Genomic DNA, 12,486 nt, shown 5'->3' with positions numbered 1-12,486 from the left:
ATATATATATATATATATATAGATATAGATAGATATATATATATATATAGATATAGATAGATATAGATAGATATAGATATAGATAGATATAGATAGATAGATTGTTTTATTCATCACTTTAAACTAATTTAATTATGTAATTACGAATACAAAAGGTAAATAAACAATGTTTACAAGTATATTTATACTCCTACTTTTGGTAGGTGTATATAAAATTTCTTGAATTTATCTTTCAAAACTATATTTGGTCCAATTATACAAAATCTCTTTTATGTTGTGTAAAATAATTAAAACATTATTTTCAAGATTCATATTCAACTAAATAGATATACAATATAAACATTTCTTATTTTACAAAATAATTTCGCACACATAAATGAATAATTTGCAAGTAAAACTTTTTGATTTACTAAAAAATTTAAGATGATTTATCTAAATATTAAGCAGCTAAAAAAAATGAAAGAATATGTATATTAAGCAGTTTTGTCAATATCTTTTGACTAAACTGTCGTACTTTTATTTAAAGACTTCACAAAAAAAAAAGTTGTTGTGACTCAATATTTATGTGTTGTCTTTTGTATTAGAGTTATTTGTAAAAAAAATTATACGCATTTCATTGTTATATTTTTTTTGTTGAGAAATATGATAAGTTATATTTAAGCAATTAAGTTATTTGTATACACTATGACGAGAATAAATCATTCAAATGATAGGTTTTGTGTGTGTCGTTATCTTCTTTGAAAGTTGTAAGATGACTTTGTAAGGATAAACAATCTTCTAAGTGTGCAATTATTGTTGTATTAGAGTTTGATATGATGCTAAAGGTTTATGTGAGGAAAAAAGAGATAAAAATAAGACTTAATGGTTAGAAAGAGGGCAGAAGTGGTTGGTTAGGTGGTTTGTTTTGGATACCTAGTATATAAGAGGAAATAAATGTCTCTAAGAGACATTATTTGCTTTGTAAAGAGGGTGGGCATGATGATTACATCCTAAGGTGAAAGGATTGCTTCCTTGGTTGTTTTCATGTTTATGTTTTCCAACAATAAAGAAACCTTTGTCGTTTACGTGTGTTGTGTGTGCGTTCTATGTGGTCCAATCCAAAAAGTAGTTTAGGTTTCTTGTCACCAAATAAACAAATGGGTGAGTCTAGTAGCATTCAAGCTACAACTACCCGAAAGAGCTCATATTCACCCGATCTTTCATGTTTCACAACTCAAATTAGCAATGGGAACCCATCAAGTAGAAAAAGAGTTGTCGGAGGACCTACAAGGGGGAGGGATTGTGTGTTGCCTCCTCAAGGTGCTGGAAAGAAGGACATTGCAACTACAAAGAGAAACTGTGCCCCAAGTGCTTATTGAGTGGTAGGAGGGAGGGCCAAAGGCAAGCTACCTAGGAGGACAAGGCAATCATGAGGGATCTATTCCCAGACTTTCACCTTATGGAAAGGTTGTTCAGGAACGGATGAGTAATGATACGACCCTAAGGGTTTATGTGAGGAAAAAAAGGGATAAATACAAGACTTAACGGTTAGAAAGAGGGGAAAGTTGTTAGCTAAGTGGTTTGTTGTTAGTTTGTTTTGGATACCTAGTATATAAGGGGAAGTAAGTGTTTGTAAGAGACATGTTTTGCTTTGTAAAGAGGGTAGGTGTGATCATTACATCCTTGGGTGGAAGGATTGCTTCATTGGTTGTTTTTGTCTTTGTGCGTTTCAGTAATAAAGAAACATTTGTCGTTTACGTGTGTTGTGTGTGTGCGTTCTGTGTGGTCCAATCCAAAAAATAGTATGGATTTCTTGTCACCAAAAACCCTAATCGAGTCCTTTGTTAATACCAAGGTTGTCTAATAGCTATTTGTGCTTATATCCTTCTTCACAAGTAAATTTGACTAAGTTGCCTTTTAAAAGATAACTTTCCTCATTTGAAGGATTTACAAGAACTTTCTTTTATAAATTCATTTAGAGAAGAGTTTATCTAATCATTAGAACTTTTTAAAAAAAGAGAGTATGTGTGTACTTTAAGAAATTATTTCATCACTTTTTCATTGTCAACTGTATTATGTGTATCATGAATTTCTATTTATAAACATCACAACAAATTTTTTTATTAAATATGTTTTTTATATTAGCACTTCATTTTATACTCCTTTATTGAAAAAAAAAAGACAAATTTTATCTAAGAAATTGTATTGTCTAAACTAAATGTACTAAAATAAGTGTATAAATCACTTAATGGGATAAATCACTTAATAGGTAGGTTATTTGTGTTAGAATCAACTTTAATAGTAGTGAGACTACTTTTTAAGGCTAAATTATCTTCTAGTCATCCAATGTTACATTAGAGTTGTCCAATAATATAAAGGTAATATAATTTTAGATACATTCCTCTCTTTTTTATAAATACGAATTGACATGTTCTAAGATATAACTTTACACACAAATAAAAATTTATAAGTAAAAATTTTCTTTCACTAACCTATCTTATGATTTATCTACATTTAAAGCTCTGCTAAAATGAAAAAAATACAAAAGTGTATACATGTTAAGCAATTTTATTACAACATATTATCATTATTTTGTCAATTCTTCAAGGCATGACAAGCTTTTATTTATAGACACCGTAAAAATTTTCTAAGTTTTTGTGTTTCCTTTAGGGATGGCAAAAAAACCCGTATCCGCGGGTATCCGCAGATGAAATCCGCCATGGGTATTTAGTACCCGCGGGTAAAAGGTACCCGTGGGTAGCGGGTAACAGGTATTTTAATACCCGCTTATTAACGGGTCGGGTTCAGATATCACACTATCCGTACCCGCGGGTACCTGCAACCCGTATGCAAAACGAAATGTCAATTTTACCCCGTTTATTTATCCCCTTTAAATTATTTTCTAATCCGTCAAACCTTAATTTCAAATTCTTTTCTCCTACATTTACATTGCCGCCAGAGATAGAGAGAGAATTCTAGGGTTTCTTTTCAAAGGGTCACAACAAGGCTCATTCGATCCTTCTCTTTCTCCTTCATCTCCTTCATCACACTAAAGTCAGAAGAAGCTTAAAGTTTATCCTTTTCTCTCCACCGCTAACGATCCAATGTTGGGACAAGGAAGATCTGCGTCTTGAGCAGAGGCAACAACCTCACAACGGCAATGACAAAGTGATGGCGCGGCGAGAACATAGCCAGTGGAGCAGTAATGGCGCGACTCAGGGAGGCGTTCCTCCTTTCTTCTTCTTGGATCGGGAGTGAACTCCCTTTGTCGTGGTGTAGCGAGGCGCAACTGTGGTAGCTTGGAGGCGGTGATGCATGGCGATGGCAGCTTGGAGGTGATGAGACACTGGATTTGCGATTTGTTCCGTTTCTGTTTCATCTTTCAGAGGGAAAAGGATTAATCGAGCTCGTTTCATGGAGAAGAAAAAGTTGTCCGAGACTGCCAGGGACTTCTCCTGTACGCGCCGCACACCAGATAGGGAGGAGAATGAAGACTCCTCTGAAGAAAGAAACCCTAATGAAGGGTTTGGCTTGGCCCATTAAAGGTTATTAAAAAAACCTAAAAAAAGTTTGTATTTGTCGATCTTGAAAAAATAAATAAATAAAATATTATTTTTTTAAAATATTATTGGATTAAAACGGGTATCCAACGGGTATCCGCGGGTTGGAAAAAATCCGCGAATTTTTTTTATGCGGGTATCCAACAAGTAGCGAGGCGAATACAGGTATAGTTTTTTTTTACATGCGGGTCAGGTTTGGGTATCGCACTATCCGTGCTCAATCTGACCCATTGTCATCCTAATTTCCTTTGTGATAGCATTTTTCATTACAAAATGTTTATTTTATACTAAGTTTTTTCTAACCATCTATATTTTCTTTTCAACGATATTAAAATAAACATATATTATTTAGAGACTAATTGTCTATATACTAAAATTTACTTTAAAAACTGACCTTATAGATAAACTATCTTCTAGTAATTGATATTATCAAGGTCATCTAATTTTTTTATTCATTTATCGTATATAAAAATTTATTAAGTCATCTTATAAAAAAAATAAGAAGTTATTTCACACATATGAAATATTTACTAGTAAGAATTAGGTTTACTAAGTTACAAGACAATTTAATATTAATTTACTAAGTCACGATTTATAAGCTTAATTTATAATCTTTGAAAGAATAAATTAATATGTAAGTGTATATAAGACACTTTTTTCATTGTCTTTTTATTGTCTATTTTGTTAATTATATTATTTCATATTTTTAGCAAACTTCTATTTATAAGTGCAAAAAAATTAATTGTGACCCATTATTTCTAGGTTGTCTTTTTTGAGCCAAAATTTTCCATTGTAAATTTCCTTTTTTTTATGTTTCAAATTTATATTTGTTTATTAAGGATTAAGGAAAAAACCAAACTTTAATTGAATTGTTATGTTTTTGTACTAACCCTACTAAAGTGAACATATATTTCTAAAAGGATAGGTTTTTTTGTCTTAGGATCTGTTTCGAAAATTCTGATATTACTCTTTAAAGGTAGATGATTTTTTTTATGCTCATCAAATACTACTTTTTAGTTGTTTGCTCAAATAAGAATTGTTTGGCTCTTCAAATGTCTATCACTTGATAATAGATAATCTAATATTTAATAATCTATTCTCTCAAACAAGACCCTCTGTGTTTTTTTATGCATGTAACAAAATGATTACCTATTAAAAGTTATTAGTTTGAAATATATTTAATATTATGATTTTTTTTTTATTTTCTATCTAATTATTTTTCATTTTCTATTATTTTGAAATAAAATAACCAAAAATTATATATTAAAATTTACATTAATGTTATTTAGGTCCATTAAATTAATCATATTAAAAAACTTTCTTAACTTTTAAATGAATTTTTTTAAAAACTAAATAATTTATCTAAATAGTTTCATCTTTAAGTGACATTTTTTTTTAAATTTAACCCTTTTAAGATTTTACTGTTTTTTTTTTTTAAATTAATTATATTTTAAAACTAAATTAGTCATTTTTAATAAAAAAATATCTATAAAATAAATAAAAAATTTATTATAAAAATTATTTATATTTATTTTTATAATTATAATAATAAATATTTTATTATGTTTTGGTTTTGTAAAAAAAAGAAACACACATTAGCATAACATATATGTTTTCATTAGGTATAGATAATCAAAGATTAAAGTTTAAAAAATTATAGAAACTCAAATTACTTATTTTTATACAATATTTTAAAATTTATGACAGAAAACTAAACTAGGAATTTTATAAAATATAAAAGTCCAATCACAATATAATGGGTCAACTTTGGCAATTTAATTTAATTGGTCAATAATATTTTGAAAAGATGGCTTCCAAACAAAACAAAACAAATTAAAAAAATAAGAAGAAAAACATAGTTATATAAAAAGGAAACATAAAAATTATTACCATTTGTGATTTATTCATTGTAAGTTTCCTACATAGTTCTCTCTGTTGTGGACGAGATTACTGTGGTGGTCGTGCTCGACCTCTCGCTGTATTCCATTCCTGGTTATCTGAAGCGCAAAACAGCCGCAATTGCAGCCAACTTTGTATCCTTGTATTTATCTTAAGGTAACGAACATCGATCTTCTGATCTAATCATGGAAGGAGATCTCACCTCCTCATGATTCTTGTTGGTTTGGACCATTGTTTTTTATTTTCAAATTAATTTTGGTAAGAAGTTTGATGCTTTGGTTGATGAGTCTGTTCTCTCATTATTGTTGTTAGATTTGATTTGATATTACACGGTTCTTGGGTTGAAATGAATGGGGTTGCTTGCGGGTGTTTGTTAGGATGCCTTTTGTTCAGAATATTTTTTGCGAGACTCTTGGCATTCTGTCGTGTATTTTCGGATCCTTAATTTCTACTATAAATGTTTTAGGTTTCAAAGCCATTTCTAGATTGACTTTTTTTTTTTCTTCATTCCTTTATATCTTTTTCCCTTGTGCTCCTTTTGGACTTTTTATTACTAAAAGACAAGTTTCTTTCACAGAAGAATTAGTATGCATTTATTACTTTAAATTGTTTACTTTCGGATCCATTATTAGGGCACTGTTTGAGGCTGTATGTAAAACAAAATTGTTAATAGGGAATGCAGATGATGGCACTGCTAATAGTCAATGCTTTTTGCGTTTCTTGAGCATGTTAACAGCAATTTCAAATATTTTTAGTGATGATTTTTTTAGCTATTTGTCTTGATTCTGATTGAACCAGAAAGGAAAATTTGTTTGTGCAGCTGAGGAAGAGATGAATTGGATTCAGCGCAAGATCTACCTTTACAATGTGACTTTCGGTCTCTACATGTTGGATTGGTGGGAGCGTTGTACTTTCAGTATCCTTTATTACACAATTTTTTAAATGGATTTCAACTCTTTCATGTGTCTTTGCTTGTTGTTCTCTTGAACTGCAAAATTTTTGAGCATTTTTAGATATCTATGTGGGGGGTTTCTTTGAAGTATGCAACTAGGATTTATCAATTGTTGGAATCTTGTGTTCCACGTACTTCTAATGTAATGTAAGCAATAGTGGTTTACATGTACTTTGGTTAGAAAGACAACTGAAACTATATTAGAATTATGACCAAGAGATTAAGGGATTTCTTGAATTCATATGCTGTCATGTCTGCTGTGGCACTGCTTGTTGGATTTCCTAAGCTTTTGCAGATATTTTGGTGATTGTATTAATGTGTTTTGTCGTTCGATATGTTACTCAGTTCTTCAAGAGGTAGTGAATCTCTTCCCTTTTCATCAATCATCTTAAATAGTAACATAAATTGCATCTGGCCATTTCTTAATATGCAGGTTGTTTAGTGGAATATAACAATTTTCTTAAAAAGCAAAAACGCTTATAACCCATATCTTCTTGCTTCGCTAATTTCCTATATTTGTCACTATCAACCATACTATAGGCTTTATGCTAAATTTTGCAAAAAGTCTAGATGTACGTATAACACCTTTACAAATTTCTACAATGATCAGATGATAATCATTGTTCAAAAACTCAGAGTTGGTACCTTACCTCCAATTTCCTTCACTGCGATAGATGTAAATTAGAGATCCAAGCCAAGGCACACTAAGCAAAGCCCTTTCATGTGAAGATTATATGTTTATATTTATTATAATCCAATTGATGTAATTCCTTTCTAGTGCTATGCAGCAATGTACCCTTCTGAGACTCCTTTAGATCTTATCATCCGATCTATTCCTATTTCCAATTCTGAATATGCAAGTAAATGTCGAATTATATATTCTTTCTGCATAATACTTCCACTCACGTCTACTAATTTATAATATAATTCTGAAGATCTTCCATTAATCTATTGCTCAAGGAAACCTACATGTAGTGCAATTTTAGCCATTAGGAACTTTTGGTAGTTTCTTCAATGGTAGGGTTTTTAGACCAGCATGAAAATCCAACCTTATTCTTTATAGCTTCTCAATTGCTATGAAATATCTGTGCATGTTGTACTTGATATTACTGTCAAATTGGTCTTCTCCCTCATCTAAACTTTATATTTTTTAATCTCAGGTATGTGTGGTAAGAAACAAAATCCATTCTCACGTGAGGAAGCAAATGTAGATTGTTACTTGGGAGTTTAAATTAGTTGCAGCCGGTGTATTTGGTATGGCTGACTAGGGAATATCTTGATATAGCCTGACTTAGAATTTCTTAAAGCTACTTTTCATGCCACTATACACCGTCATGAATCTTATTTGAACATTTCTTTACTTATTAGCTTGTATGGATGCCGTTTGATATTCTTTACATTGTAATAATTATATTATTATTGGGAATGTTAGTATAGACTTTTAAATGGTGGAAAGTGTGAACTGCTCCGTAATACCATCAAAATGAAGAGTGGTAGTGTAATTAAAAATAACATTTTTAACATTTCGAAACATTGAATAAAGCTGCTTAAAATTTTGGCCTTTTTTTCAGAGTTGAAAAGCACAGTGAGGGGAAAATAGAAGGGAATTGGATTTAGTTTTTTGTTTTACGTTCTGCTCCCAGCATTTACAGCATTTTGCTCACGGGCATAACTGAACATGATTCAAGTTGGTCTATTAACTTTACTATGTTTAAGTTTGATTTTGACAAATTTAAGATTTATGCATTTTCTAAGACTGGTTTAATTTATATTCCGATGCCAATGGTCTTCGCTTATTGTTACTTTTACTTAAAAGTTCTTCATTTTAAATCATGTGATACATTTAGTCAATAAGAATGTCGGAATTTTTAACTTATATATTTCAAGGATGCCCAAATTGTACCTGAAATTTAACTCGCGCTGTTAAAAATAATACATATTTTATCATTATTAATTGATTGGCTCTGCGGTTTCTCGTCAAACATTCAAATGATGCTTAAAAGTTTCTAACCATCATGCATGCTTGTTCATATAGAAGAGAAGCAATTAAAGCCAATTCAATATTTAAACCCTCTTCATAACTCACCAACAGGACTTAAAATTGGGAAGAAAGATTGCCCAAATTCTGGTATTTTTAAAGTTGATACATGTCACTATAATAATAATAACAATATGAAAGGCAACCAATCAATTGCGAATATGCAAGTCCTTCAATTTTTTGTTTGGAGTTTAGGGAGCAATCCTCTTTAGCAGAATTAATGCACGATGTTCATCTTTCAAAATCGTTTTGACTCAACTCATTCTTTAATACAGAATACTTTTTAATAAATTCTAAGAAAATCAGATAGTTAATAACATAAAATCTAAACAATTTTACTTCCTTTACAAGTTAAATAGTAAATACGCTTCCTTTATATCTCTATGGGTTAAAGATCACAAAAGATACATATAATTTGTAGCAAAAGTTAAATCAAATAAAGCATACAAAAATAAAACTTTAATAACTTTTTTATCCATAGTAATTGAATATGGAATTTACAATAACTCATCCTTCCCTCAACTAGCTAAACCAGACCCTTCAAAAAAACATTGTTTACGTAAACAGAAGTTAAATTCGTAACACACCTCAGTTAAAACCATGGACGAAACATATTTAGTACCAATCCCCATTTGCAAAACATTTACTCATAACTGTATAGTTATCATTGAAAAATTAACTTGGAAAAACAATCAAGAACCGATATTTTGAAGAAAAAGACAGAAAAATGCAAAAAAAAAAAAATCATTGTTTTAGACATAATAATTACATACATTTTATCACACACACATACACACACTCACACCATCGAATGCTTGCTTTACAGAGGATTTAGGTAGTGTGATGTCCAACCAACCGAGAATGAATTTTTGGGAAATAAAGCATCCACTCCACAAGATAATCTCAAAACTATTGACATTTTATTAAAGAAACAAGCAAATTATAAGAAACAAGTACCCATGTTTGGAAAAGCTAAAGACTAGGATGTAAAGCTTTACAACTAGGGGTTATATAATCAGCAAGGAGGGTGGTCATGTGGGACATAAAAATCACCACAAAAAAGTATGAGAAAAAAAAAGGTACCCACTACTACACTCCATTCTCAGCACAAATAAATTCTAAGGACATTCACACCTGGGTCAATGTTGTTGTGCCGGAAGACTCTATCTTGTAAACCTCTAAGTTTGCAGTAGCCACAGGTGACAGGTTATAAATCTCAGGAGATCTAAACTCATCACAGTCTGTGGAGCCATTTTTGGTGAAAAATGCAATAAGAGTATTCATCGTCCCACTCACAGCTGACTCGAATTCCTTTTGGCTGTTGGCTGGAGTTGTAGAACTGATACTTGGAACTAGATTATGTACAACCGACCCGACCGGAGCCCCCTCCACATATGATTTACATGCTGTCAGTATGAAATATGCTCGGGTTCGGAAATGCCCTGCAACAAACTCCTCGAAGGGCTGCACCACAAGGAATGTATACATGAGATCAAATATGATTTAGATAGGTTTCAGTCTCCACACACGTCACATTCAGGTGTTTGACTACGTTCAGGAAAATAACAGAGTAACCTACAAATGACCTATGTCCGCAAAAACAATGAAACAGGTTGGAAAATGACAATTGAGAAACAATATGCATTTCCCGTTTATCAAGTGTTCCACAAGTCTAACAATAATTTGTAAAAAGAATTACACATTAGCCCTTTCTTTTTACTTGATGATACTTGCAATGGATTTTGGCCAGTGGCAAAAAGGTTCTTTTGATTGGCAGCCATACTACATATGTCACTTGAAGTATTTATTTGGAGCTTCGGCATTTGGCATAAATGCTTTCTCATTTTTTATTGAAGCATGTTCATAAGAAATTTTTGGAGACTACACAACAGCAAACACCCATTACTTTTCCTGCCCCGGTGTTATCCTCCACATTTTTCCCCTGCCCAGTTGTTTCAATTTTATGTTTTCTCCATGACACCCCAAAACCCAGTTTAGTGCCTTCCTTGCTATCTTAGACAATCTCCCCTGTCCAATTTTCTGGTATAACTCTTGTACAAACTATTGAAAACATTAAGCAAAATGAAAACCACATAACATTTATTGATAAATAATAAAAATATAAAATTAAAACAAAATATTTCCTCAAAATAAACAGCCCGTAAGATATCAAATAATCAGAGACAAAGGCATACCCAAAGAATGCAGAATCAGATATTGTTGTAGTTTACATACCTTTGGAGGTTTACGCAGGGTATACATCATTGTCCTCAAGGAATGAATAAATGTCTGCTCATTGTACTCCTTAGATCTTCTTTGCCCCTCCGCTCCAGGATATGTTGATATATATCCAGGTTCATTAAAGAAAGGCTTCTCATTTAGAATTAGAGCTTGTATTGAAACCAATACTTGTAGCATGGTTGATTTTTCTGGAATCCAGTTTTCACTATTCTTACCATGCCAAGTTCCCAGAAGACTAAGGCACACTTTTCCACTTTCATATAGATTTGGATTTAGTCTTAGGCCACCTGAGTGGTAGTGAACTTTCTGCAGAAGATAATTTGAGTTTTACATTATACACAGCACAAGACACCTGAAAACATGTTAATATTGATGATACATACCGGTGGAACTGCAGGATAGTTAGCAGGAAAGAGACAATCAAAAAAGAAAAGACCATCATGATATGGTGTGCCTTGAGGTCCAATGATGACAACCCTTAGAAGCTCCATCTTTGATTCACTAACTCTCACAAAGATTGTGTCTGAAAGTGAAAGCAAATTACCATACAGAATAATTTCAATTTCACCACAATGGTAAAAGGATTGATTGTAAGAAAAGAAGTTAAACGATTATTTACCTTTCTTTGGAAGAAAGGTAAAAATTGTCATCCTTTAAATCTATTTTGGAAGAAATTCTTTCAAAATAGATTTAAAGGATGGCAATTGTTATTACAAGAATTGGATGGAAAAAAATACAATAGGAAGACACCTCAAATAATAAATCTCTAGAGAAAACAGGAGAAAATATCATCTTGCGTATAAAGGATAAAGAATATCTTTGCTAATGAGAGAAAGAGATTTTACCGGGCAGATTTTCCTCTAAAATTTTCCATTCCTCCTGGATCTTTTTGGCCCAATTTTTAGGTTTCTGTATCATTTTAGAAAAGCAATATTCTATTCCATCAGTTGATTAAAAGTATGGGAAATAGTGGATAGACAACTAGGGAAATAAAAAGAGAAGTGTATGAATGATAGATGATAATATGTGATAGGAAGAGAGACATAGAGAGAAATGATTATTGTGAATGTGTTTGGAGTTATGAGAAGCTCATGTATCATTAGTTCAAAACTCTAAAAATATATGTCCTGCATATGCAGCCTATCACCCAAATATATTTCACAATATTTATCACCTGTGGCTCTGAAGCTCGCTCCTTATTATAGTGATGTTCAGGAAAAGAATCAACAGTATCAAATTGCTTGAACTGTTGAAACTTCTGCAAGACCATATCATCAATTTTATCCACTTTTCCCTTTGAACTAGATTCTGCACGTGGAAAGGTGACAGCCTGCTTGCAATCACTAGAAGAAATGTCCTTCAACCAAGGCAATGATGCCTCCACCCCAGGAGGTAAATCCACACTGTCAAATTGATCCTGCATACTTGAATAATTGTCTTCATAAATATCGTCATTGTAACTAAAAGCATAATCATCTTCATCTGCATCATCATCATCATCAATCATATCTGCATCATCATCAATCATATCCTCGTCTTCTTGACATGAAATGTCAGAATTGGAACCATTTTGATTGTTTGAATTCAGTGATCCTGAGGTAGAACTCTTGCAGAGATCACCACTCCCAGATGACTCTCCTACACTCATAGAATTTCCATGATTACTGATCAAAGCATCATCCTGCAAATGAGTAAGACAATACTTAAAATTCACATAGAGCAAAAGGTCATTCTAAGCACGTGCGCTCATCATCAAGAAAAATAGTCAGGATAAATTAATAGTTGTACACTGCCACATATTTCAATCTGTTCATTAT

The 12,486-nt window shown here is 31.8% G+C and overlaps 2 protein-coding genes across 2 annotated transcripts in view; one reads left to right on the top strand and one right to left on the bottom strand.

Annotated features, from left to right (window-relative positions):
- The first annotated feature begins 5,436 nt into the window (after positions 1–5,436).
- On the top strand, positions 5,437–7,836 carry LOC106767120. Its single transcript, XM_014651953.2, has 4 exons — positions 5,437–5,594; positions 6,259–6,354; positions 6,686–6,746; positions 7,551–7,836. Exons 2-4 carry the CDS (start codon positions 6,270–6,272, stop codon positions 7,561–7,563), a joined length of 159 nt encoding a protein of 52 aa, XP_014507439.1. The 5' UTR covers positions 5,437–5,594; positions 6,259–6,269; the 3' UTR covers positions 7,564–7,836.
- Positions 7,837–9,156: 1,320 nt separating this feature from the next.
- Positions 9,157–12,486, bottom strand: part of LOC106766851 (putative ubiquitin-conjugating enzyme E2 38) — a 4,487-nt gene continuing 1,157 nt past the window's right edge. Inside the window, exons 2-6 of the mRNA XM_014651621.2 lie at positions 11,844–12,350; positions 11,515–11,578; positions 11,053–11,192; positions 10,664–10,975; positions 9,157–9,892 (exon numbers count right to left, since the gene is read on the bottom strand). Coding sequence (XP_014507107.1) covers positions 9,557–9,892; positions 10,664–10,975; positions 11,053–11,192; positions 11,515–11,578; positions 11,844–12,350 — 1,359 coding nt within the window. The 3' untranslated portion in view covers positions 9,157–9,556. The remainder of the gene's footprint in view (positions 9,893–10,663; positions 10,976–11,052; positions 11,193–11,514; positions 11,579–11,843; positions 12,351–12,486) is intronic.

Source organism: Vigna radiata, chromosome 7, assembly GCF_000741045.1.
Source record: "Vigna radiata var. radiata cultivar VC1973A chromosome 7, Vradiata_ver6, whole genome shotgun sequence".
NCBI classification, from domain to species: domain Eukaryota; kingdom Viridiplantae; phylum Streptophyta; class Magnoliopsida; order Fabales; family Fabaceae; genus Vigna; species Vigna radiata.
The sequence above is the reverse complement of the archived record's forward strand: the minus strand, read 5'-3'. Positions and strand labels throughout refer to the sequence as shown.

Excerpts from the sequence above, each read along its gene's own strand:
- LOC106767120 (XM_014651953.2), top strand. The coding sequence starts at position 6,270 with ATGAATTGGATTCAGCGCAAGATCTACCTTTACAATGTGACTTTCGGT. Across the intron at positions 6,355-6,685 it reads GTGGGAGCGTTGTACTTTCA|ATATTTTGGTGATTGTATTA; the intron begins GTATCCTTTATT and ends AAGCTTTTGCAG.